At 40.3% G+C, this 27,473-nt stretch overlaps 1 protein-coding gene across 2 annotated transcripts in view; it reads right to left on the bottom strand.

The window, feature by feature from the left end:
• LOC125247585 (interferon-induced GTP-binding protein Mx-like) overlaps positions 1-27,473 on the bottom strand; it is a 35,717-nt gene that overhangs the window by 7,055 nt on the left and 1,189 nt on the right. The window contains exons 2-14 of one of the 2 annotated variants that reach the window (XM_048158963.1): positions 27,240-27,454; positions 23,055-23,135; positions 22,862-22,939; positions 10,005-10,159; positions 9,790-9,928; positions 9,483-9,681; positions 8,879-8,957; positions 8,618-8,740; positions 6,637-6,769; positions 6,385-6,528; positions 6,161-6,237; positions 5,865-6,074; positions 5,312-5,776 (exon numbers count right to left, since the gene is read on the bottom strand). In XM_048158963.1, coding sequence (XP_048014920.1) covers positions 5,549-5,776; positions 5,865-6,074; positions 6,161-6,237; positions 6,385-6,528; positions 6,637-6,769; positions 8,618-8,740; positions 8,879-8,957; positions 9,483-9,681; positions 9,790-9,928; positions 10,005-10,159; positions 22,862-22,939; positions 23,055-23,135; positions 27,240-27,454 — 1,861 coding nt within the window. In that variant the 3' untranslated portion in view covers positions 5,312-5,548. Of the gene's footprint in view, positions 1-5,311; positions 5,777-5,864; positions 6,075-6,160; positions 6,238-6,384; positions 6,529-6,636; positions 6,770-8,617; positions 8,741-8,878; positions 8,958-9,482; positions 9,682-9,789; positions 9,929-10,004; positions 10,160-22,861; positions 22,940-23,054; positions 23,136-27,239; positions 27,455-27,473 lie in introns of those variants that run through there. The other variant, XM_048158964.1, reaches the window with a different exon arrangement.

The raw sequence follows: 27,473 nt of genomic DNA, 5'->3' as shown, positions 1-27,473 counted from the left end.
ACATCACGGTAAAGAACACCTATCCCTTGCCGTTGATGTCTTCGAGTGGTTGCAGGGAGCGTCCATCTTCACAAGAGGGGGATGAGTGGAAAACCGCATTTAACACCCCTAGGGGGCACTTTGAATACCTTGTTATGCCCTTTGGGCTATCCAACTCCCCCGCGGTTTTCCAAGCGCTCGTTAATGACGTGCTGAGAGACATGGCCAATCAGTTCATATATGTCTACCTGGACAACATATTGATATTTTCCTCTTCTCTCCAGGAACACGTTCAGCATGTCAGGCGGGTGCTCCAGAGGCTGCTCGAGAATGGGCTTTTTGTCAAGGCGGAGAAACACAGTCGGATGCACAGTCAGTTCTGTTTTTGGGGTACATCATCTCGTCCGAGGGAACGCGCATGGATCCCGATAAGGTTAGAGCTGTGGTGGATTGGCCAACCCCAGATTCCTGCAAGGCCCTGCTGAGGTTTCTGGGGTTTGCCAATTTCTACCGGCGTTTTATTCGCAATTACAGCCAACTAGCCGCTCCTCTGACCGCCTTGACCTCCACCAAGGTAACGTTCAGGTGGTCTGGTGCAGCGGAAGCTGCATTTACTAACCTCAAGAGCCGCTTTGTTTCAGCTCCCATTCTCATTGCCCCTGATCCCACACGTCAGTTTGTGGTGGAGGTCGATGCGTCAGAGGTGGGGGTAGGCGCGGTACCTCTCCCAGCGCTCTTCCTCGGACGACAAGATGCACCCTTGCGCATTTTTTTCACACAGACTGTTGTCTGCTGAACGTAATTATGACATTGGTAACAGAGAGTTGCTGGCAATCAAGTTAGCATTGGAGGAGTGGCATCATTGGTTAGAGGGTTCAGGAGTACCCTTTGTTGTCTGGACCGACCATAAGAATCTTGAGTTCATCAGATCTGCTAAACTACTCAACTCCAGGCAGGCTCGGTGGGCACTTTTTTCGGTTGTTTTGATTTTTCCATTTCCTACCATCCGGGGTCCAAGAACATCAAACCCGATGCCTTGTCTCGTATTTTTGACCATTCCGAACAACCGTCTACTCCTGAGTGCATTATACCTGAGAGACTAGTTGTCTCCTTACTCGTATGGTAGATCAAGTCAAAGGTCCGCACGGTCTTAGAAGGGGTAAAGCCTCCGTCCGGTTGCCCACCGAGTCGTTTATTTGTTTATTGTTCCAATGTTGCGTATCATCCAGGAGTGAATCATACCAGTTTTCTAGTTAAACAGCGATTCTGGTGGTGCTCCATGGCTCGTGACATCCGAGATTTTGTTTTGGCCTGCTCAGTTTCTGCTCGGTTTAAGACTTCCAATTGCAATCCGGAGAGGTTACTTCAGCCGCTGTCTGTCCCTTCGAGACCCTGGTCCCACATTGTGCTCGATTTCGTCACAGCCCTCCCGCCATCCCAGGGCAATACAGTAATTTGACTGTAGTGGACCGGTTCTTGAAGGCGGCCCATTTTATTCCCTTGCCCAAATTACCCTCTACCAAGGAGACAGTGGTTACGGTCATTGATCACGTCTTTCACATTCATGGCCTCCCGATGGACGTGGTTTCTGACAGGGGGCCCCAATTTGTATCCAAATTTTGGAGAGAGTTTTGTCGTTTGCTGGGTGCGAGTGTCAGTCTGTCTTTTGGTTTTCATCCTCAGAACAATGGCCAAACTAAGCAGGCCAACCAGGACCTTGAGCGAGTGTTGCGATGTTTCGTGTCACAAAATCCTTCCTTCTGGAGCCAGCAACTCTCATGGGTAGAGTACGCACATAACTCGTTACCAGTGTCATCCATGGGCCTTTCTCCGTTTGAGTGTAGCTTAGGTTACCAGCCACCTGTGTTTCCTAGTCTGGAATCCGAAGTCGCGGTCCCCTATGCTCACGCCTTCGTCCAGAGGTGTCGTCTCACTTGGAGAAGAGCCCAAGAGACTCTCCTCCGAGTGGGAGCGCGCACTAAGGCCCAGGCCGATCGCCACCGGTCGAAGCCTCCTGTCTAGTGGAACTGAATGAATCAACTATATTGGATATTTAGCAACTATATTGGATATGATTTTTAGCCATGTAATGTGTATGGCACAATTGGCATTTATAGTCAGTATCTAATATTTTCCAATGTCTTGTACCTTTCACAGTGTTAACCATAGTGTCACGTGGATGGGAATATGCATGGAAATGATATGCAGATGAGGTTATGCATAGTAAAAATAGGTGTTGTAAGCTCCGTATATGGTGATTTTGGGGAGGATGCCTTGAGCATCCGGTGTGTGAGGTCTGAATGCACTCTGACAACGGAAGTGATCTCTCACGCTCATTAACGTTCTACGTGCGAGAGATCACTTCCGTCATCAGAGAGCGTTGTTGTGGAAATTCTCAATACAAATCTGACTTCACTACTGACAATTTAAACAACTCCTAGTTGTTAATATAATTCTACAGTATCTCGTGGTAATTCCCTGAATTCCTGAATACTTACAATACAATCCAATACTTCCCTGAAGTATGGTGACGGCGTCCCGTCAAGAAGCTACTATCACTACCTCAATCACACTTGGCTGTTACTTTTGTTGTCTTTTGAGTGTAGAATCTTTAGTCCTTCTATTCCTCACTACCTCAATCACACTTGGTTGTTACTTTTGTTGTCTTTTGAGCGTAGGATCTTCTATCTCTTAGCTGCGCAGCATATACCTGACACGACTTCCAAGTTGCTCTTTGTAGAAATGAAGTTTTATTTACGGCCGGGAGGTCACTTGTCACAACAACAGAGTGAGTCTCAATGAATAGAAAGATACATGCACATTTAAGTCTTACAGTTGAGTAAAAATCAATGTCTTCATCACTGTGATTTGTTCTGGTGATTGGTTTGTAATGATCTAAGCTAATCATGTGACTGGTCTTTGACCTGAGCATCCTTAGTCTGCATTTTCTGTACATTTCATGTTGACATAAAATATTTCCATCACAGCGTTTTCAGGTTTTCAGGTTAAAAATCATCATTTGTGTTCTACTGAAGAAACAGTCACCTACATCTTGGATGCCCTGGGGGTAAGCAGATTTTTCGGTGAACTATCCCTTTAATATTAATTTCACCCATTATCTCTTTATTTACTTCTCTAAATTTAACTCTGCTTTGTCAATGTCACGATCACCGTCTGTTCCTGTCACATCCCGGACTACATTTCCCATGATCCTCCATTGCTTATCACCTGCACTCACTTCACAATCACTCCACACTAATCACCACACCCAGCTGCCACACATTACCTGGACTATAAAGGACTCATACACACACCACCTCACCGAGAAGTCTTGATTACCTTGTGTGTCATTTCCGAGCGTTTATATCCTGTCTGCCTGTTGTTACTGTTCCTGTCTGTTACCCGTTCTTGACCCGTTGCTGCCTGTCCTGACCCTTGCCTGTTATACTGTTCTGTTAATGATATCCGCCTGTCCTGACCATTGCCTGTTTCCTGATTACGATTCTGCCTGTCCCTTGCTGTTCTCGTCTGATCCTGATTGACCCTGCCTGTATGACTACGACATTCTTAATAAAGCTTGCAAATGGATCTCTGCCTCAGTCCCGCTTCGTTACAGTCAAATACCCATCCTCCTGATCTGTTTATCTCATTTGTTTCCACTCTTGTACCTATTTCAACAAAAATTGGATAATGGTCACTCCCCATCGTGCTTCCTTTTTTAACTTCCTACCAACATACCCCTGCTATTGACTCAAACAAAGATGACATCCACCACTGTCTCTTTCCAATTTATAACATTCTTTCTGGTACCATCTCCATTGTTAACACATACCAGATTTTTCTTATCCATAATTTCTTCTATAACCTCTCCATTCATATCACTATGATTATCCTACAATGTATTATGGCCATTAAAATCTCCACAACAAAAGACCTTACCTTCAAAGTGCATTGCTAATTCCCATGGTTAATTTCTGGCATGGATTATAATAATTTTCTATTTTAATATTACCATCATCTGTCTATACCTCCATTATGATAAATTCCAGTTCTTTCCCTCTCACCATTACCTTGTATTGTATATTTGGCTTAATAAATTTTGCACATCCTCCACCATTACCATTGTCTCTGTTTTTCTGGATGTTATCATAACCTGTAATTATAAAATCTAATGATGGTTTTAACCAATCATTCCGGTATGCAAATTATAACTCATTAACAAAACCTTTGAATTTCTCCCCATTAGCTACTAAACTAGCTAATTATTAGCTACTAAAATAACAGTGTTTCAGCTTATTTAAATAGGGAGATTTTATTTTAATTTTATGGTTTTTGTTTGGCAGCCATTTGACCATTTTATCATTTGTTTTGTTATTGTTTTAATTACAGATTATTTTTGTAATTTTACATTTGTATGTAATTTAAAAAAACAAATATACAGTATAAAAATACAGTCATTTTTTTTGTATAAAATTTGAATTACTGTAATTTGTCATTTAATTTTTATTCCTTCTGTGCAGAGTTATAAATGGAAGGTCATATTGAATTTTACATTAACTTTTAAAATACAGCCAAACAGAGCATGGGAAAGGAAAGTGGGCTGCCTGCACAAAACCTGCATGGGCTTAAAGGTACAAAAGTTGCTCTGGGCCTGAATGGGCTGGCCCACACTGAGCCTTCATGGGATAAATGTGGGCAGTCTAGTGTGGGCTGCTCACAGAGAGCCCGCATTGAGCCCAAAGCTGTGGGCCTCGCCAAGCCTGCACTGGGCCTGTTTAGGTTCGGTGTGGGCTGGCCCTAGCCCACGGTGCCCGCAAAAAGCCAGCAGGGCCATGTTTGCAGGGAAGAATTTGCCTATTTAAATTTCTTGTGTATGTGTTCAGGAAGTTTCAGTGATGGAAACATTGACAATTTAAGTTTAAAGGGAGTATGCTGATGCATATAAATTTAACTTTTACATTTAAAATTTGCTTTAAATAAATGTTCATTTTAAAGCAACCTACTTCTGTGTAAAATGTTACCATATCATCACCATAGCATCACGTTTAACACTGAGAATAAGAATTGTAATTGAGGATCAGGTGTGGTCAGATATCTAAATCAGAGAAAATCATAGGTTTGGGTGGGTGGCGGGTGGATGATTTATTTTTAACAACTGATTCTGGTGATGTTAGAGCTGATCAGCACATCTCTAATGTGTGCTTTTCCAAGTCTTCTGAATTCATTTGATTGCTTTAGGCCGTAATTTAAAGGGGTCATGAGTCAAGAAATCAAATTTTCTTTGAGCCTTGACATATAACAGGTCATCATACTACAAGAATATCCTGTAAGTTCCAGTACTGAAAACTTCCTTGTTAGTCCAAAAACAGCTTTTATTGAAACCAAACCCAGATTAGGACTCATTGTGGAATGTGCCTCTTTATTACATCATAGATAGACAGGTGAAAGACTGCCTTTGCAGAAGAAGAGCAACACTTCCATATCCTTACCATAGCCCCACCCCCAACACATGCATGACAAGTAGTACGAAAATAACAGATGTGACAGAAGCGATAAAATGCATTATACTCTAGTCAATAAAATTGTTAAGTTCTGACTGAGCAGTACTCAAACGGTCCAGGCGAGCTCGTAGTTCAGCACGCCTTATGCTGACCTCAGAGTCCTCAGACAGGAGCTCGCTCACATTTGCCCCGTCCAGTAAACTCAAAATGTCAATAGACAGGATCTGAGCAGTCTCCTTCAGCATGAAAAGGGAGATTATCATGGGTAGATGGTCAGCCATTCGCTGCACCACAATCTGAAAGAAAACAACAAGTTACCAAGTTACTTCCACACACCAAGAGCACTGTGCTGTAAATTTGTTACTGAAAACTAAGAAGATCTACCTCATAATACGCCTCCAGCATATGACTGTACTTCATTTTTTTGTCAAAGACTGGTAACTGGTCCTCTGAAAACCTCTCATTTGTAATTTCACTTAAGATCCTCAAGTAGATGGGATCTTGAGTGTAGATCATGTTTTCCATCTCTAACAGCTCTGAGATCCTCTGCTCTGCTTTCTCTTGCTGACTTGACTGAATGTTGATGATTTTGTCCTTTGGAGTCAAATGAATAAGAAACTTCTTTAGACTGGATTAAAAAGGGGCTATCTTTATTGCCACTATGCAGGAGCAATATTTACCTTAGTGATGTTTATAAGGACAGAGTAGTTCCTAAAACACTGAATCGCCACTTCAGTCAAATGTGTGGTGATGATGTCTTAAGGAGAAATAAATCAATAAGAAAAACAGCCAACTTACTAAAATTATTTAAGTAATTTAGTTAGTTATCTAATCTTTTGGTTTTATATTGGATGTCCTCAACAATAACCAGAAAGTCTTTAAACACAAAGATGTGTGATGGTACCTTTTATGGTATGAAGTAATTCACTGGCTGGCTCCTCAAGTGTGGCCACATGTTTCTGCAGAATTGTTTCAAACACTTTGTAGTTGCTGAAGCCAAGCAGTTCCCTCCCTCTGTTTTTTTGGCTCAACTCTTTCGCATTTTTAACTTTTTTAGAAACAAAATGGATTTCTTATTTATTTTCATTAGAACTATTAGAAAACAACAGCACATTCAAACTTATAGCATTTTTCTTAAAATTGAAGTTACACTGACAAGATGTCTTTGTACGGTTAAGATGATCATTCCACTTCTTGAATTCAGCCCGAAGATGGACAAACAAATTCTCCTTAATGATCAACTCTCCTGATGATAAGGACTTGATTTGATCGCTGAATCTTTTTAAGGTCTGTGAGAAAAATAATATTTGTTTCATGAGCCTGTTATGTTATCATTAAACAGCAAAAGCATGCATAGTCCAAAGACATGCAGGTTAGCTGAATGGACCCTTCGCTAAGCCACGCCCGAAAACCGCCACAGGCCAATCGTGGTTTAGCAACCGTTATTAGGCGTGGGAGGTCTGTCAAGCTTTCGAGCCAGGGGAACGTGCCGAAGCGTTGTGCTTTATGGATTGTAACCTGATACCCGGTATCCTAAAATAATTTTTTTCCCTTCCCGAAACCTAAAACCCAAGGGGAGAAATGCCGATGTTCTGACAATTTGTGCTACCCTGTCAGATTTTGCTACCTCCCATTGAAACAGTAGGTAACATTAGCAAAATCTGAAAAATGCTAACGTTACCCATCAGATTGTGCTTCTAGCGTGATATTAACGTGGTCTGTGGCTTTATTAACATTTACACCTACCCCAACACTAAACCTACCCTTACAATAATGCATATACAGTAATTTTGTGTTATTTATCATGACAACAATGATGTAATATTGATGTATGCATATGCAGTAAGCCCAGGTAGGACAATCTGACAGGTAGGTTAGCTAGCTAGCTAACTCAGTACATCATTGCTTGGAAATAATGACGGTTCTTTGTTCATAATGCATATATTTGAACGTGAAATAAAATGATTAAAGGCAAGACGGAGTTACGTTAGCCTGGCGTGCTAAAAATATAAGCGGGAGAATGTTATCATTGCAAAGTGGTCAGGCTAACGTCTTGTGTTTATTCCACAATACTTATGGATAAGCTGTTTGATTTATAATTATTAGGTTATTTTCACAAATTTCACTTAACCTGCTGTGGATGAACAAAGCTTTTCCTCAATAAATTGTGTGTTTCCCATTTGAATGGTCAGCATATGAGGCGGCTGCTGCTCGCGCTGGGAGCTTTAGCTTCAATTTTGATCAAATTATTTTCTAATCGGTTGCATATTATGTCGTGGATATATCCCTCGAATGCATACTGCAGTCCCTTTTGTCTTGCTCTCTCAGATATTTCACCTGTTCGCCAAAAATGACTTATTATCTCCTTGAAAATGTCTGACACCGGTGCATACATACTGTAAATGACTTGCCAGACGCGAAAGCTTGACAGGCGTAGCAACAGTAACTAAGGAGGGCGGGGCTTAGCGAAGGGTCCATTGGACCATAAAAATTGCCTGTGTGTGAGAGAGAGAGAGAGAGAGAGAGAGCCCTGTGATGGACGGGCCATCTGTCCAGGGTGCTTTCCCCTGCCAAAGTACAGAAAGCTAAATTGTAATGCTGTTGAGTTATTACTGAGTTCCTATAAATAAAAGGCTTTTGATGACATGAAATTGCGATAAAAAAAAATCTGCCATAAATGCAAAAAGAAAATAGATTATTACTTCTAAAAAATTTTTTATAAAAAAACATGTTAGTGGACCTCAGATAACATTATAAAAAATGTTTTAAAATGCAGGTTATGATCAACTATAAATGACTTAATATTACAAATTCTTGGCCAATCTTAAGTTTTCTTTTGCAATACCAATAAAAGGTGTGTAAAAGGAGAAGAATGAAGCTGCCTGAACTACTAAAAAGGGGTAGAAGCTCCAGAAGTGGGCAGGACCTCATATACAAACTATCAGAGAATACATACAGTATAGGAGACCCAACCCAACCTGCTAGAGTTAGAGTTCTGTCTTGCCCTTATTTTGAAAAATAAAGAAGGAGGAAATCTGAACAAACACAGTAGGGATCCTGTAGCTTGGAGCCCTAATAATTCTCAGAAACAAAAAGACTTGCAGTGATCATCATAAAATTATGATTTGAGACCTTACTTCAGTGAGGAATTGTTTGGCCCCCTTAGGGTCATTTGGTGGTCCACCCTCACACTCTTTGAGCTCATTTTTCACGTCCCACAACAGCTTTGTTGTCTGCTCATTGAGCTGTGGCAGTGATTTCTGACAAAAAAAGGGGGGTAAAACTCAATTTAGTTATAGTCTCGCAACCCATCCTGCCACAAATTGCAGTTCATGTTTAACTAAATTCATACTCAGTATGAATAGACATTTTTTAGGTTGAGAAATTTAGAAACATACTTTGATATGATTAACGAGACGCTTAGTCAGACTGATGGCAAGACATTTGATAGTTGCTCTATCCTCATTCAAGAGGCATCTGTAGAAAAAGAGAAGGCACTTTTTGTAAGGTGCATTAATAATGGCATTATTTTAACATTAATAAAAGTATTTTTTAGGGATGCATTAGTGGAGGCAAACTTTTGCAAATTCAATTGTCATTCAATTTAATGACAACAAATATCATGTGGTGTAACCATAAATTAAAAAGCCTTCCAAATATGTGACTGTACACATCTTTATCAATAAAATAGAATATATAGATATATATAAGTTTTTTGGTGAGTCATAACACAAAAACACCTTGTCAAAGGTCAAATTATCTAATATTAAGAGAATTACTGACCCTAGATATTAATAAGAAATGAAGCTTAAGTTGTTAAATATTTTTTTCCTAAGAAATATTAATAAAACCTTATACTCGAGTACTAAAGGGAGGTCCAAATGGGTAATTCAGCAATTTTGAAATATTAATTTAGAGATATTACCAAAGAGGACAAAGTAACAGAAAACTTAGCATTAGGGAACAAAATTCTATTCTTTTCTATTCTTTTCTATCTTTAACCTGAAATGGTCATGATTTTGGAAGAAATCTCTCTCCATTTGAGCTGCCTCCTCCAGAGGAATTTTCTCATCGATCTGCTTTTGTCCTCTACACTTCACCATGACGTAACCTTTGCGGAGAGGAATCACTTTGTTGTGGACAATGTCCAGAATGTTCTTCTCTGTTCCCTTGTCTATGAGGTCTGGCTTGGTCAAAATGGCTGTGAGAATGAAAAATAGTAATTTTGTAAAATGTGCATTTGCAGACGGAGGTGCTCAAAGATATGTGTTGATATATTAGATGTTGTGTAGACCATCTGTTTAATTACCGAGAGTTCTTCTGCCCTTAGGATCTACTTCTTGTGCCATTTTTAATGCTTCCGTTGTTGCAATGTCAGTGTTACAAGGGACAACTACCAGGTTTATAGTTTCTGGCTTCTTAATAAATTGCATGATCAGACTTTTGGTCTACAAGACATAAAGACAAAGTTTAAAACCTGGATTGATACTAGTTCAAAGTGTAAAATCAGATTTAACATTTCACCTGGTTTCCAATATCCTCTGGTTGTCCTCTTACTGGGACTCTGGCAATTCCAGGTAGATCGATCAGTGTGAGGTCACACACATCTGGTGACATGACCTCTAATGTGATGAGCTCATCACATATTCCTACCCCTTTTCCTGCCAGTTCATTCTGGGCTGTAATACACAAATACTGTATAATTAACAATGTTTAGTATTTTTAAAAAAATACTGTATACATTATATTGCCAAAGGTTTTGGGGCATCTGCCTTTACGTGCACATGAACTGTAATGAAATCCCATTCTTAATCCGTAGGGTTTAATATGGAGTTGGTCCACACTTTGCAGCCATAACAGCCTCAACTCTTTCAAGGCTTTCCACAAGGTTTAGGAGTGTGTTTATTAGGGGTGAAATGGTTCTCAGTAAAAAACTGAACCATACTGTTCTGCACACTCGGTTTGGCACGCACTTGCACCGTGGTTCATTTGCAGAAAATAAATAAAACAGACAGACAGACAGACAGAGTAAGGCTAACGTATGTTTCTGACGATGGATACGCATTCTGGCTTCTCCTAAACTTTGTTCAATGCGAGTGCTGTCATCACACAGGAGCTGATAGCGCACAAGTGCAGGTGAGACCTGAATAGCACACATTGCTATCTGCATTTAAACTAAACTTATTTAAGACTTGCCAATTTAAACATTGGAGTGCAAGGCACAAAAGAGAACTTGCGTGAGCTCTGTGAGAAGATTTTTGCACTCATTCGACATGTCGCAAATCGCAATCACAAATGTTGAGGTCTCTTTCAAGTCTTGTTCTTGAACGGACAAATTCACACAAAATTATGTCAACATGCCCATCTTTGTGAGTATCCTAGCAAGCATAGTCGGTTATGTCTTAAGTGAACTTATCCACTTGAGAAAGAACGCATGTGTTCAGTATCAGTGTACTGATCTGTGTATTATGTCTTAAAGAGACAGCAGCCCTTGCATTCCTGCTGTCTCAATGTGTTTAACCCTTTAACACGTACGATCACACCGGTGTGATCAGTCTTGTCTGGCCCCAGGAGCGTACGATCACACCGGTGTGATTAGAACGTTCAGTGCATCGTGTGATCAACTGCCAAATTCAAATGTGCGTGCGCGCTTTGGCTGGCGCTAAACCAGAGACGGACACGCGCAGCGCTTTTCATATATTACATATATGCAGTGTTTTCAACCAAATAATGTTTATTGTAGATTTCAGACATTTAAATACACACGAGTACTAACAAAACAATATATTTATAGTTTGTAAAATACACAATGGTGTCTATAGAAGCGGAAATAACAACCCTTTCCATTATAATTAGACGACACGTTTTATTCATATCAGATACACATTGTGAAAGTAACTTTAAAGTTTACTCTATTCTTCCCCAGTTCACTGAGTCACTTACTTTCATGTATTTCGGGAGAAGTGGATAAATTCACGGGACAGATCCAACAGATCTGATTCTCTGTGCGGCGCAAACTAACATGGCGGCGCCCATCGCGCATATGGCTCAACTAACATGATCGTTATAAAGGTGTTTAAACTGCAAAACACATCCACTTGCACATATTTGTCAATCGGAATATTAGATATTTCATGCTATAGTCAACAAATGTGAATATTTTGAATAACAAAGGAAAAATTAAATGAAAGCAGTTAGCATTCATACAGTGGTGCGGTGTGTCACATAACAAGCAATGACGCGTCACCTTGGAAACCATAAAGTGATACGTTCTAAATAACGGTCGCTTCAAAAAACTCACGCTGGGGGGGCAGCCAGAATATTTAAAACTTACGTGCGAAAGGGTTAATGTTTATCAAACAACAAAAGACAAGGAAATCACTCATTGCTCATGACTGAATAATAACTTAATAATTAATAATGATTGATATTTAATTTATACAGTGAAGATTACATGCAATGTTGTTTTACATTTTATCAGCTACTTTATTCAAATTCTACCTGAAAACTGGATGCATGAAAAACCTGAAAAGCTTTATTTATTTGTATCTTTGCTTTACTGTATTTATTTGTGTCGTTTGATTATTTGTTGTTATTTTCTTTATTTTTATTGGACAGTAGTAATTTTTTACCTGAACATCGCACTTACCGAACCGTACCAAAACCGTGAGCCTAAAACCGTGATACAAACCAAACTGTGAGTATAATCTTAACCGTTGCACCCCTAGTGTTTTATAGGAATTTTTGACCATCCTTCTAGAAGTGCATTTGTGAGGTGAGACAGTGATGTTGATTCATCCCCGTGTTCTGTCAGGTTGAGGTCAGGACTGTGCAGGCCAGTCAAGTTCATCCTCACCAAACTCGCTCATCCATGTCTTTATGGACCTTGATTTGTCCACTGGTGCATAGTCATGTTGGAACAGGAAGGGGCTATCCCCAAACTGTTCCCACAAAGGTGGGAGCATGAAATTGTTATTGCTTGTCATGTAACACACTGCAGAGCTGTGTGACTGATGGTCCGCTTTTATTAAATTTTTCCTTTTTATTCAAAATATTCACAAATTTGTTAACTATAGCATAAAATATATGATATTCCAATTGTCAAATATGTGCAAGTGGATGTGTTTTGCTGATTAAACACCTTTATAATGATCACGTTATTTGAGCTAGTTTGCGCAGCACAGAGAATCAGATCTGTTGGATTTACAACACATGAATTCATCCACTTCTCCCAAAATACATGAAAGTAAGTGAGTCGGTGAATTGGGGAAGAATAGAGTACACTTTAAAGTTACTTATACAATGTGTAGGCCTATCCGATATGAATAAAACGTTTCCGCTTCTATAGACATCATTGTGTATTTTACAAACTCTAAATGTATTGTTTTGTTAGTACTCATATATTTAAAAGTCTGAAACCTAAAATAAACATTATGTGGTTGAAAACACTGCATATATGTGATATATGAAAAGCGCTGTGTGAGTCCGTCTCTGGTTTAGCGACAGCCAAAGTGCGCACGCACATTTGAATTTGGCAGTTGATCACGTGATGCACTGAACGTTGTAATCACACCGGTGTGAATGTACACTCCAGCAAAGAGCTTAGAACCCAAGAGGCGACACTCTGATACTTTTTGGGCAGCAACAGTCACTAGATGGCGCTCCGGTAGCGTGGCCGCCATTATGGTGTGAAAATACTAACTAGACTATAGAATCCTTCACATCTTACACACCCAAAATCGGCGAATTTTACTGCCAAATCAGAAGCGCAATAGAAGAGTTTTTAAAATTAAGTCACCAGTAAATTGTATGTTGTATTGTCTTATATATGTTTTAATTTACCAGTTGTGGAATCCAACCATTCAACCATCTGAGGTAACGTTACACATTTATTAATAGTAAATTAATAATTAATAAATTTAAGATCATCATGTTTGCAGCGAACAATATATTTCAGACCTACTAGAGTAATAGTAATAATATCTAGGTCTGAATTGAAATATATATATTGTACGTTTTAATGGATCACGCTACAAACATAATGATCTTATAAGGCATTGCTGTGTCCGTTATCGCATAATTCCCACTTTTGGACAATTTTGCTTCAACGGACATTAGACAACACTGCAAAATCAAGCTGTTATATTTATAAATTTATTGTCCAACATTCCCAATTTTTCTGATGCATGTCCTTAATTTAATTTCATATGTTGGTAATAATTCTGTGTTTATAAGCTTTTAAAGAATTTTAACCCAAACTGACTGGGTTTCTAGAGAGCAAAGGTTTTGTGAAAAAAGTGGAAGACTTAAACACAAAGTGTGTAAAATAAACTTTTTGATTTGATGATCACTAGTGATAGTATTTTATTCTGTGTTGTCATCATTGGATTTCAGCTTTAATGTATGTTTTGTTTTAACAAAGCAGCTGATATTGCCATAGAATCTAGTGGACTGACGAGTCGCTTTCACCCCAGAATGGCGGAAACGCAGGGCAGCTGCTGGGCGCCGGTGTTGCAATGGAACATTCTATTGAGTGTCGCTTCTTGTTAGTGTATATTCTTTGACCACACCCTCCTCATTATGGACAAAGAAATGTAAAAATACATAAATGTAAAAATAAAGAAATGTAGAAATAAAAAAACATAGAAATTAATAAATGTGGAAATTAACAAATACGGAATTCATAAATAAATAAAAGTAATGACTAAAACTTGACAAAAATGCAATTACTTTTCGACATCTAAAACTAAACTATATAGGTCTGAAGGTAAAGACCAAGACTAATTAAAAAATGGCTGCAAAAATGAACACTGCTGAAGCATTAAGAGTTCCTTTCACTGGAACTAAGGCGCCAAGCCCAACCCCTGAAAAACAACCCCACACCATAATCCCCCCTCCACCAAAGTTTACACTTGGCACAATGCAGTCAGGCAAGTACTGTTTTCCTGGCAACCGGCAACAGGTAATGTCCATCGGATTGCCAGACAGAGAAGCGTGATTCATCACTCCAGAGGACACGTCTCTATTGCTCTAGAGTCCAGTGGTGGCATGCTTTACACCACTGCATCCAACGCTTTGCATTGCACTTGGTGATGTAAGGCTTGGATGCAGCTGCTCGGCCATGGAAACCCATTCCATTAAGTTCTCTATGCACTCTTCTTGTGTTTTTACGTGGCCTACCACTTTGTGGCTGAGTTGCTTCCAATTTGTTATAATACCACTAACAATTGACTGTGGAATATTTAGTAGTAAGGAAATTGGTAACACTTTAGTATACTGATCCTTCATTAATGAATAACTACATCCACCCAAAGACACACCACCAACCACTCAGCCCACGCCACAGCCTAAGCATAGACGGTGCTCACTCTCTGCTAAGCACCAGCCTCATCCGAAGCAACAGGGACCTCAGCCCAAGAAAGTGCTGGACACCTGTCCTGTCATGGCCTAATGCCTCGCTCAGTTTTCCTGTCACCCCATTCATTTCCGGGTGCTCGAAAAAATCTGATTGTTGCCTGAATAGGGCCTGTTCAAATGCCCTGGCAGTGCACCGCTGTTATAGTGAATATAATAAAAACAAAATACTCAAAAAGAGAGCCAATTACCTCTTCCATCCCACATGTGCACCACGGTCCCTTACAGCAACTTAGTGCCAGAACTAATTCAGCCCCTCGCCACGAGGCCAAGGCCTAGCAGGCCATCTCCACAGTGTCAGCTTGGGTGCTGAAGATAGTAAAACAAGGTTATGTACTCCGATTTGCTCAACGGGCCCCGTTATTCAAGGCCATGGTCCAAACCTCTGTGGAAAGCAAGGACGCGCACATCATGCGTTCCGAGGTAAACACCATGCTGGCGAAAGGAGCCATAGAGGTGGTTCCCCCAGCACTGAGCGAGTCAGGTTTTTACAGCAGGTTCTTCCTTGTTTCCAAAAAAGATGGCGGTCTGAGACCCATCCTCGATCTCAGACATCTGAACAGGGCCCTGAAAAAGCGCTCATTCAGAATGATCACTATGAAGAAGATCTTCCTGCAAATATGCCCGGGAGACTGGTTCTTTACCCTGGATCTGAAAGACGCTTATTTTCACATCCAGATAGGCCCCCATCACAAGCGATTCTTGAGATTTGCTTTTGAAGGGGTGGCATATCAATACACGGTACTTACATTTGGGCTATCTCTGGCTCCCCGCATTTTTTCATTTTTTCATTTTCTAATGAATTCAGCATAATCGGCTCTGCTGCTGGGCTTGCTTCGTATGCGCCCACTGCAGTTCTTCCTGAAACCATGGGTCCCCATTCCAAGCCTGGCAACATGGTCGTTGCTTGCTCAAGGTGAACTAGGCTTGAGTTGCAACCCTGGCCCCTTGGACAAATCCCTGCTGGTTCGAGCAGGGCATGGCAATTGGGACGATGGACAAGAGGAAGGTTGTCTTCACAGATGCCTCCAAGATGGGTTGGGGAGCTCTGTGCGACAACCATCCTTTGGCGCTTGGAACGGCCCAGAAAGCGAGCTTCATATCAACTGTCTGGAAATGATGGCAGTATATTGAGCTCTCCCAGCTTTCCTACCTCTCCTGGTGGGACACCATTTCTTGGTCAGGTCAGATAGCATGATGGTGGTGTCCTTCATAATTCACCAGGGTGGGCTCTCTTCACTCTAGCGAAAACCGTCTTAGAGTGGGCCCAGTGCAACCTGCTCTCGCTGAGAGCAGCACATATACAGGGTGTACTGAACGCAGGGGCAGACATGTTGTCCCGGAGCAACCTTCCCTCAGAGGAAAGGTCACTCCACCCTCGCACAGTTCTGAATATTTGGGATGTCTTCGGGAGGACCTCTACCCCTTAGAAGACAATTATCACTGCCCAATATATTTCTCGAAAGCCAGGGGTGCGCTGGCCCACGAATGGCCCATCCTCCACCTTTATGCTTTTCACCCGATCGCGCTGATTCCCCGGATAATCAGACGAATCAGGGAGGGTGCGCACAAGGTCCTCCAGGTGGCTCCTCTGTGGAGGACCCAACCATGGTTCTCTAAGCTGTCTCGGCTATCGCCCATGGAGCCATGGCCGATTCCTCTGAGACGGGACCTCCTCTCTCAAGCAAGAGGTACGATATGGCACCCCAGACCCGAGCTGTGGGATCTTCATGTGTAGTTTCTCAGTGGGAACCTGCAAGCCTCCTAGAGAATAATTAAACACTATCTCACAAGCTAGAGCTCCGTCAGGGACACGTCTCTACTTTCTTAAGTGATCCGTCTTTGCCGTCTGGTGCACAGCCCGGGGCGAGGACCCAGAACTATATTCTGTGGCCCCTATATGCACCCTAGGCTCCACTGGTGCCTTGGTTTATGGGTTTGGGAGGATGACTACAGAGTTTCAGTTCCTGTTGTCTGGGCTATCCTGTCGTATTTAACTCCACGAACCAATGGCCGTAGAGTTACACTGTGTGATTGAATAAAGGCTTCAGAAATCAGAGAAAAAGGAGTTTTTCTCATATGCGTCTTGTCTTATGTATAATAAGACTTACGACACAGTACTTGTTCTGTGTCTAAGGGAACGAAGGTTACGTTAGTAACCGAGTACGTTTTTGTACAGTTTTGTACAGTAATTCCTTCTGATGTATTTGGTAACACTTAATTAATAGTGGGTTACCATGATACTGAAGAATACTGATCCAAATACACTGAACAAAATTATAAGCACAACACCCCATTTTTCATGAGCTGAAATTAAAAAATCTAAGACTTTTTCTATGTACAGTAGTGTTTCTCAACGGGGGCGTTCAGAGAACAATGGGGGGCGTTGGAAGCAGGATTTTTAAAAGGGGGGCGTTCAGGTGTTCTTGGGGGGCATTCACGAGTTTACACCAAAGATCCAGGCAAGATAAGATTAAACTTGTAATTACTTGCAAAAGAATTGCCTAACATTCTAAAATCTGCCAGTTTAATGCAACATGTAGCCTAAGCTATGTATCGTTTCTTTTGCAACGATTATTTTTCCAGTCATAGACCAGCGCTAAAGCGCTGACAAGAATTCACGTGCACAAAAATGTGTTTCGGCGCTGACAACAGTCCGGTGTTGGCTTGAATCCAACGCTGACTAGAACCACGCAGCAGAAGAATGGAAAGTTGACAAGCCATTAAAAAGTATTGACCTAAGAACCACTCATATTTTCAAATATTTTCAATAAATAATGTTCCCATTCATTCCGGTGACGAATTTTAAAATTAATGAAACTAAATTCTATTTATAAGGTAAAACTTTTACATGTTTAAGCATTAACTAATGCCTAATGCCAAAATGTTTTCTTTGTTCACCAAGTAATTTACTGGTCAGGCATTATTGTTAATTCGCAAGACTGTAAGCAGAAAATGACAATTTGATGGATAATTTAAATATATTCTGTAATCACATTTAGTTAATGTATTAATTCCGCCATCGCATCTGAGCACGAAACGCTGCTTGGATAGTTTCAAGATAGGCCTAGTTAAAAATAATTAATAATACAATAATTATTTAATCTGTTTATTCTTGTTAGAAGATTTTTTTTTTTTTTATTTTTTTTTTTATTTAATGATTATGAACACAAATTAATCATGACAAACCAAATAAATTTGAATTGAATTAATTATACCATTGATGAAAACAAGCTGATACCATTTAGGCCTATAATTATAACATAATTTTTCATGAAAAATCATGATTGTATTTTTTTTTCTAAAGTAAGATTAATGTAAGCAGCTTCTTGCAATACTCTCCTAAATGCGTAACAAAACATTACCGCTTAAATGATCGTATACGGTCATTTTTACTGTCTAATGACAGCCCATCTTATATATACTTTGAGTGGCATGGGAGAGAGTCAGAAGTTGATTTGTTGCCCCTATGAGTTTATAATATTAGCTTATAATATTAGCTATAATTATATTTTCAAATGGATAATAAAAAATAAAAAAAAAAACCTGTCAAATTGTTTTTATATGCTGGCTTTATTGAACTATGTTTTAAATATGTCAATAAACAGTCTCATATTGTCTATTCATTTTTTAATATGGGCCTACTATTTATTAATTTATTGTTCTGTTTTATTTAACATTTTTACATTTAACATGATGAATAATCAAACATTTAACATAAAACAAGTATTGCACAACAATTTTAAATGTCTACTCATTTGTCCATTTTAAAATTATTTATTAATTTACATTTTTATGTTTTAATTAAATTGATTTATGCTATTCCTTATTCTTTCAGTTTATAAGGTCACAACAAATCCTGCATTCCTATTCTTCCATTCATAATATAATAGCCATAATAATGTTAGATTTATCAAAAAAATTCAGTGCGCAGACGCAGATTATTTTGAGTTTTGCGTTAGTTCAAATGTGTGTTAAGGTGATGGAAACCATTTATTGGTATAGTGACCATTTGTGTTCGTAGAACACCATGGCATTATGCATTAGGCCCAACAAAGTCTGACAAACACAGCCCTATAGACATAGAATTCAGGGGCCGTATTCACAAAACATTTTATCTTACCACTAAGAGTTCTCCTAAATAGCAGTAAAAGTTCTTAGCTAAGAGTTTTCTCTTAAAACCTATTCACAAAGCTGCTGAGACAAACTTTTACTAAGGAATAGACTGAAGTCTTAAGCTAAGAGTAAGGGCGGGGTTGACCTCATTGCTATGGAGTAAACACACAGTGATTGGCTGATGGGGGAGAAGTCAGCGATTTAATCATAGAAATATTGTAGAATGAGGTGTCATGTTTCCATATTAAAATAAAGGTTTTAAAATACAAATGTTGCCATAGTCAAAATAAAATGTTGCCATATTGTTGCCATAAAGGTTTTAAAATGTAGGCTAAGTGTCACTAATTAAACTAGTATATACAGTTAACTAGTATATACAGTTAATACATATATATATATATCTATATATATTTTACTCTATTCAATCATTTGTAAGTGTGAACTCATGAAAACCACTGGCACAGGTAATCAAACAATATTTATTTATTTGTTAAAGATTTTTTTTGGCGCCTCATTGTAGATTCAAATCTATAAATCAAAATGTATTGCATTTGTGAAGAAAAGGTTCAACACCCAAGGCTCTATCACTATTGCTTCAATGGTGTTCAGTGTCTTTGGGTGGATTAGGACTGTTTGTGATTTGGTCTTAGTGACTTAGGAGTCCTCTTGACTACTCCTAACGTTTCACAGACTTAGGAGCTAGTTTTAGCACTAAAATGCTTTGTGAAATACTCTTAGAGCAAAAATTTAGGACTCCTAAAATTAGGACTGACACACCCATTATTTTTAAGAGTTTCTCCTAAATCGGCAAGTTAGGAGCTACTTTTAGCCTTAAGATGTTTTGTGAATATGGCCCCAGATGTTTAAACTCGAAGTCATTTTGTGCGCGAGCGCATTCATGTGGAGACTGCCAGTGTATGGGCATATACGTGTTTAATCATCCGTATTTCATCAGTTCTTCTGCGTCTCCTCACAGCATTCAGCTCTCTCTGAAGTCACAAGTTCGCTTCATAATGCGAAGCATGCGACTTGCACGCATAAGTTTCAGAAAACATCGTCATCGAAGTTTATATGTCTATAGTTTATATAAAACATTGAAGTTTGGTTTTCAAACCCTGTGTCACGAGACTTAAAAAATGGGTTGACAGGAATCAGTTTGTGTAAGTTTTTTTATATAAAAAAATGTTTTCATAAAAGCATAGTCTAAAATGAATAAATAAACAAAATATATTTGACTTAATTGATTAACAAAGCAAAAGAAAAAAGTAGCCTATGCTGCTGAGTTTGATTCATTTTTGTTAGGCACGGCGCTCCACAAACAAGTTCAAGGAAAGGAAACTGAGATGGCAAAAAGCGCATCCTGTTTTCTTTATTTTGCAAAAGCACAATGTTCTGTTTTTAGTGTGAGTGTATAAAAGTAAACTTCGCAGTATCGAATAATGTCTTACTCATATCTGTAAATTACGGAGTATTTAAGTTGTTTCTGCTGGTATAAGGAAACAGTTGAAGCAATTGCGCATGCGCACACAACATATTCTGCAAACTTGACATCGCAGCCTGTTCATTATCAAAATAAAATAAAGTCAGCCAAACATATAACAAATTACACTGCTCATTTTAAATATGTGCCATTCAGCGTGACCACCGCTGAAACTGGTCCTAGCACATTTTTGCTCATGTGAAGAGGATGATTTTTTTCATTGATATTGAAATGGGAGTGAAGTACAAATCCTATTTTACATAATAAATAAAAGTTCAGCATCCAAATACATCGCTAATATGGAAACACTTCAATTTGTGCCGAACGAGAGGTAGGCTGCATGAGAACACCGGTTTTTACTTTAAGTTTAGCTTCAAATTAAGTTTTATCTCTACTTTTATAAGTTTTTATTCTTGTTCTATATATGTATATTATAGATTTGAGTATTCTTATGCTTGGCTTGACTTGATTTGGTCGTGTCAATAATAAAAAAAAAGAGGTCGCTCTTTAAAAAAAAGTTTGACGGCCACTGCTTTATATGTTGCTTATGTGTCGGAAAACACAAAACACGGCATGGACCACTTTTGTTGTTATATGAGAGGGGGATCCCCCAAATGAGGTGCCGGATCCAGCTTGTTCCAGCACAAATTAAGGGCTGCCACTGTTCAGTCAAATCAAATCTGTTATTTGGCTTTCAGTGACATGCTTTTTAATTATATATGAAATCTGTAACTTTTGGAGCTCTAGCGGTAAATAAACAAAATTGCAGGTGTCTTGGTACTGTGCAGGTAGGCTACTGTACCGCAGCGGTGCCGACTCGAACCAGTCTAAAAAGGTCCCAATATAAACACTTATAGGTGATCCATAGTTATTCAGGATAAGACAAAAACACGGTTTGGAAAATGGATTCATGATGTACTCACCGATTATATAAATTTGGTACATTTTAACTACAAAAAAGTTACAGATTTAGTATTAATAATAATAATAATATGAATAATAATAGGAAAACACGGATGTGAATAATACATATTATTATTATTATTATTATTAAAACAGAATAATAATCAGCATACTTTCAATAAAGACATTTAACCCTTTTTTTGTGTGGGGGGGTGGGAGGCGGTAAGGGACCTGGATAATGGATAGGGGGCGCTGACCCAAAAAAGGTTGAGAACCACTGATGTACACAAAAGGCCTATTTCTCTCAAATATTGTTCACAAATCTGTGTTAGTGAGCACTTCTCCTTTGCTGAGATAATCCATCCACCTCACAGGTGTGGCATTTCAAGATGCTGATTAGACAGCATGATTATTGCACAGGTGTGCCTTATACACAGAATAGGAAAAAGTCTTAGATCTTTGAGTTCAGCTCATGAAAAATGCAGGCAAAAACAAAAGTGTTGCGTTTATAATTTTGTTCAGTGTAATTCATAGTTCCTTTAGAATTATGTAGTAACTCTTGAGTTATTACTATCCAATACCTCAAAAGTTTACAATGATTCCAGTAGTTATCATGTTTCTCACTTTCGAATATTGATCCAAATAATTAGTAATTCCTTCTGAAGGATTTGGTAATACTTCAGGCATTACTAGTGGGTTACCATCACCTTTACTTTAGAATTAATTATACATTTATGCATCATTCATGTTAATTATGAACCTGTATATAGTAGTTCTTAGTATTTCTCTGGGAGGTATGAAAAAAATAGTAGTTACTGATTAGCTAATAGTGAACTACCACATTCAACTGAGCACTATTACTTACTAATTTATAAATTAGAGTTTCTTGTTGGTTAATAGTAGTTACTAGAATGTTAATAATGCATTACTGTGTGTGTGTGTGTGTGTGTGTGTGTGTGTGTGTGTGTGTGTGTGTGTGTCCTTAAATGCAGCATGAATTATGACATAGATTTGTCTTAGAGCCTGAAGCTCTTCTTTTTAGCACTTTCATTGTCATAAATATCCTCTCTTAAGGCCAATTCAGAAATGCTGTCCATCAACTGCAATAACAAGCCATTGTAAAGAGGCTGTTGTAACTAAAAATGTATACCACTTTTTGAGCACAACCAACACTAATTTGGTATGATTAAATTAGATGTAAATTATGTAAATAAAATGAAAAATATTTCAGTACTTAAACATTTAAATATGCATTTATGTACATTTTTTTGGCTTAAAACACACATTGTACTTTAAAAACAGTAACCTAAATGTTAGACACAAAGATAATAGACCTGTTGAAAGATGTTTCATCCAATACTGAAAAATATAAAGAATAATATTTATTAGTTAATAGCTATTATAAATATTGTGAACTGTGTAGTTTTATGCTTATTCATAACACTTAACAAAATGCAGTTTTACTAACCTTCTGTAACATGTTGTTCAACTTTTGAAGGATCTCCAAATTCAAATTTCCTCTCATTTGTTGAATGTTCTTTAGGACCTGCAACATGTTTTAAATTCAGTTGTAAGATTAAACCTTCAAGTTAAGAAAACAAAAGAGTTTTTCTAATCTTGTGCAACTAATGATTAATCCACAAAATCAGTTTTCTTCTTACGGTAAGTTAAAACCGCTTTCCAGCTGACTCCACTTGTTACCTTCTTCAGCCTCAGCTCTAATGGACATCTGGTGACAATTCCTAAGGAAAACAGTTTAGTTAACAATCAGAAGAAAACTAACAGTGGAAAATTGTGTAGGTCTGATTAAAGAAATCATTATCTTAAAATGAGCAATCAGTTTGAATAGTCAAGAGGTTACGTTTCGATTCACATAATTATGACTTCATATCTCATTATAATAAACTTTCTTGTAATTATGACTTTACATTTATAACAATCTGAAAATTTGTAGTAATAATGACTTGTTACTCATAATAATAATGAGAAACTTTCTTGTAGTTATTACTTAGCAAAGCAACAGACTAGGTGGACATGACGTTGACACATCAGTGACATGCACTGGCAAAAGCAGTGCAAATGCGAAAACAGAAAACATGACACCCCTTACGGAAAATAAGTATACTTAAAGCTAATTTTAATAAGTATACTTAAGTAAAGTTCAATTGTATTTAAGTATATTTTTTTAGTAAGTATACATACTAATATCAATGTACTAGAAGTATACTTGTAAGTGTACAGTTTCAATTCTACTTTGGACTAAATTTGTCCCACATTTTAGTGTATAAAAGTATACTTTAAAGGCCAGATTTGCTAAACGGGGCAAATTAGCGTGAGAGCACAATTCCACAAATGCGCCGATGGGAGTGGCAAGTTTTGCGTGCGATCTACTGCTGACGTGCAAATTAAAGATCACAGACACAGTCAAATGGATCAATGAGTATTGGCTGGAGCGGGCTCGTGGGCTGGAGTGGGCTCAGAGGCTGGAGCAGAGTCTGGAGCTGGCTCTGGGCTGGAGCGGAGTCTGGAGCTGACTCTGGGACTGAAGCGGAGTCTGGAGCTGACTCTGGGACTGGAGCGGAGTCTGGAGCTGACTCAGGGACTCGAGCGGAGTCTGGAGCTGACTCGAGGACAGGAGCCATCTCTGTGCCCCAGGACATCCCCTCATACTCCACTAACAGGCCTATAGGCACAAGTGAAGTGGCCATCTTGACTGAGGGCTCATGCATGGTGGCGGCCATCTTGTGCAAGGCTCTTGGGTCGTGGCCATCTTGTGACGAGTCTCTGGGATGGCGACCATCTTGCAATGAGGCTCTGGGGTGGTGGCCATCTTGCGATGAGGCTCTGGTATGGCGGCCATCTTTATCGTTGGACTGAGGACTTGGGGAAGTGCAGGAGAATAGAAATGGGTGGATCCATTGGAGCGATATGTGGAGAGAACCGGCTTGAGGTGAGTTGATGAGGCCTTGTGTGTTTCCGATGGGGCTGGATGAGGAGGATACTTCTTAACATTAACTTCATCAACTTCAAAATTTGAGCCATTTAAATAGAGAATCAGATTAATAGACAGCCGGTTGGGTCTTCGGGTAAACTTGGACAAGAGCAAACTCACCCCCGGGCAGAGGATCTCTTATCTCGGTATGGAACTGGACTCAGTCGCCCAGACAGCGCGCCTCACTGAGGAACGGGTCCAGTCACTCTTGAACTGCCTGAGTATGCTTAAGCACAGGACAGCGGCCCCACTGAAGCTTTTTCAGAGGCTCCTGGGGCATATGGCATCTGTAGCAGCAGTCACACCTCTCAGATTGCTTCATATGAGGCCGCTTCAACACTGGCTTCACGGCCGTGTCACCGAGATGCTGGCCCCGGGGCCTACATAAATATGCATTTCCCCCAGTGAGCCTTGTCGCATAGCTCCTGTGCAAAGTCAGGGAGGACGAGGAGCAGGTCTTGCTAGTGGCTCCGTATTGGCCCACTCGGACCTGGTTTTCGGATCTGACACTCCTCGCGACAGCACCTCCTTGGCCCTTTCCTCTGAGGAAGGACCTTCTGACTCAGAGATGGGGCACCCTCTGGCACCTGTGTCCCAATCTGTGGAAACTTCATGTGTGATCCCTGGATGGGACGCGGAGGTTCTAAGTGATCTCCCCAGTCGGTTGTAGACACTATCACTTCCGCTAGAGCTCCTTCCACAAGGAACCTCTATGCGTTGAAGTGGCTCTTGTTCGTCGAATGGTGTTCCTCTCACCAAGAGGACCCCCAATCATGTTCGGTGAGGTCTGTGCTTTCCTTCCTGCAAGAGGACTTAGAGCGAAGCCTGTCTCCCTCCACCCTCAAGGTGTATGTTGTCGCTATTGCTGCACATCATGATGCAGTTGAAGGTAAGTTGTTGGGGAAGCACGAACTGATCAAGTTCCTGAGGGGGCGAGGACACTGAATCTGCTTCGCCCTTCCTCTATACCCTCTTGGGATCTCTCCCTGGTACTTACATTTCTCCGGGGTCATCCCTTCGAGCCTTTGCAGAGGATAGGGGACCTGCACGCATTTTCGGTCGACGAATCATGCCTGGAATTCAGGCCAGGTGACTCTCACTTTATCCTGAGACCTCGGCCTGGATATGTGCCCAAGGTTCCTACCACTCCCTTCAGAGATCAGGTAGTGAACCTGCAAGCTCTGCCTTCGGAGGAGGCAGACCCAGTCCTGGCTTTGCTCTGTCCCATCCGTGCTCTGCACCTGTTCATGAATAGAATGCGAAGCTTTAGGACCTCAGATCAGCTCTTTGTCTGTTACGGAGGCCAGCAGAAGGGAAAGGCTGTCTCCAAGCAGAGGATGACCCACTGGATAGTGGACGCCATTGCCTTGGCTTATCAGTCCCAAGGCGTGCCTTGCCTGCTCGGGTTAAGAGCTCACTCAACTAGGGGAGATGCCTCTTCCTGGGCGCTGGCGCATGGTGCCTCGGTGACAGATGTCTGTAGAGCTTCGGGCTGGGCAACACCCAACATGTTCGCTAGATTCTATAGCCTTCGTGTGGAACTGGTATCTTCCCGTGTACTTGCTTCCGGTAGCCGGTAAACGCGAAGAACCCGTTCTAGTGTTGGCTTGCAATGCCATTCCCGCCCCATGGCCGGATACCTGCATCCATTACTCTAGTAGAGTTCCCCGCTTGGCGAAACCTGTCGAGTTCTTCTGCCTCCCCTTGTGGCTCGGACATTGCGGAGTGTCTGATGCCAGGCCAAACGTCCGTCACCGACGTTGATGTTTGGCTGGGTGCCATATGTCTTGACCCCTCCATGTGAGTGGTCCCATATGTGTACTGTCCACGGACAAACTCCCCATGGTGAGCCCGTGTCTTTCTCTTAACAGAGCCAGCTCTGCTGTCACCTGTCAGATGAGTTTTCCCCTTATATCTAGGCTGGAGCCATCCCAGGGACTCAATACTCATACTGCCCACAGCCAGTCCATATATGTATTTCCACGTAAATTCCTCCTCTGCAGGGTAGGTTGTGGCCTCCGCAGTGTCCCCTATGGGTTCGCTTCCCCAGTGTTGTCTAAGTCTTACTGTAGTGGATCTTGCGGAACAGCAGTAGACTGCCTCAGTTTAAGCCGGCCCCCAGGTGCGCCGGGTGGCTGGAGCTTACGCTAGCTGCTGGAAGGGGTCAGTAACTACGGCGTTTTATTTGGGTTCTCAATTCATTGTTCACTACTGACGTACGTCGAACGTGACCGACTGAAAGGGAACGTCTCGGTTACGTATGTAACCCTTGTTCCCTGAAGGAGGGAACGGAGATGTACATCCCATCACCACATTTCCTGTGCCCTTGCTGTAGTGCAGACTTAAGGTTGTCTCCTCAGCGAAAAACAGAGTGCATCTGCTTCCCTATTTATACCACCTGGTGGGGCGCATAATGCAACAATCGCTTTAGGTAGATCTGAAGAAAAAATATGTTTCAGAACCGCAGCCACAGAACGGAAGTGAGGGGCGGGGCTTAACAGTCATATTTGCGCTACCCATACATGTCATTTTCTTTTGTTAAATATTAGTTGTTTTTACGTGGATTTTGATCGGATCAATGTCTAGAAAGCGAATCCCGTCCAAATGTCTGTGATTGCTGATATTGTATTATCGAAACACTTCTTCTCATTTGTTTTTGACTAATCTCACCTACACTTGCATTTTAATATCAGAATGAAGTAAGACACATGTCTAGATTTCTCTGTTCATTTACAGTACATGGATTTATTATAACCTATTAGTTAATTCTATAACCTTGTGTGAAGTTTACTTAAATATTTTTTATAATGAATTAAAATGATATAAAAAATAAGTCATTAAAACCAGTCCTCACCGCTTCCCCTTGGTAATGCAACTCCAGAAAGCGCTTCCAACACAGAGCTTTTTCCAGAACTCTGGTCTCCGATCACTACAATAGTCGGTAATGCCAGGTCCTTCTCCACACCAACTGACCGCAGAGTGTCAATCAGATCAATGTATGGACGAATAGTCTGCTCAAAATGACTGTGAACCTCTCCCTTCATTTCCCGCCTTTCCTGCCTTTCCTGCCTTTAAAGATAAAAAATTA

Source organism: Megalobrama amblycephala, linkage group LG15 (genome assembly GCF_018812025.1).
Source record: "Megalobrama amblycephala isolate DHTTF-2021 linkage group LG15, ASM1881202v1, whole genome shotgun sequence".
Taxonomy (NCBI): domain Eukaryota; kingdom Metazoa; phylum Chordata; class Actinopteri; order Cypriniformes; family Xenocyprididae; genus Megalobrama; species Megalobrama amblycephala.
The sequence above is the reverse complement of the archived record's forward strand: the minus strand, read 5'-3'. Positions and strand labels throughout refer to the sequence as shown.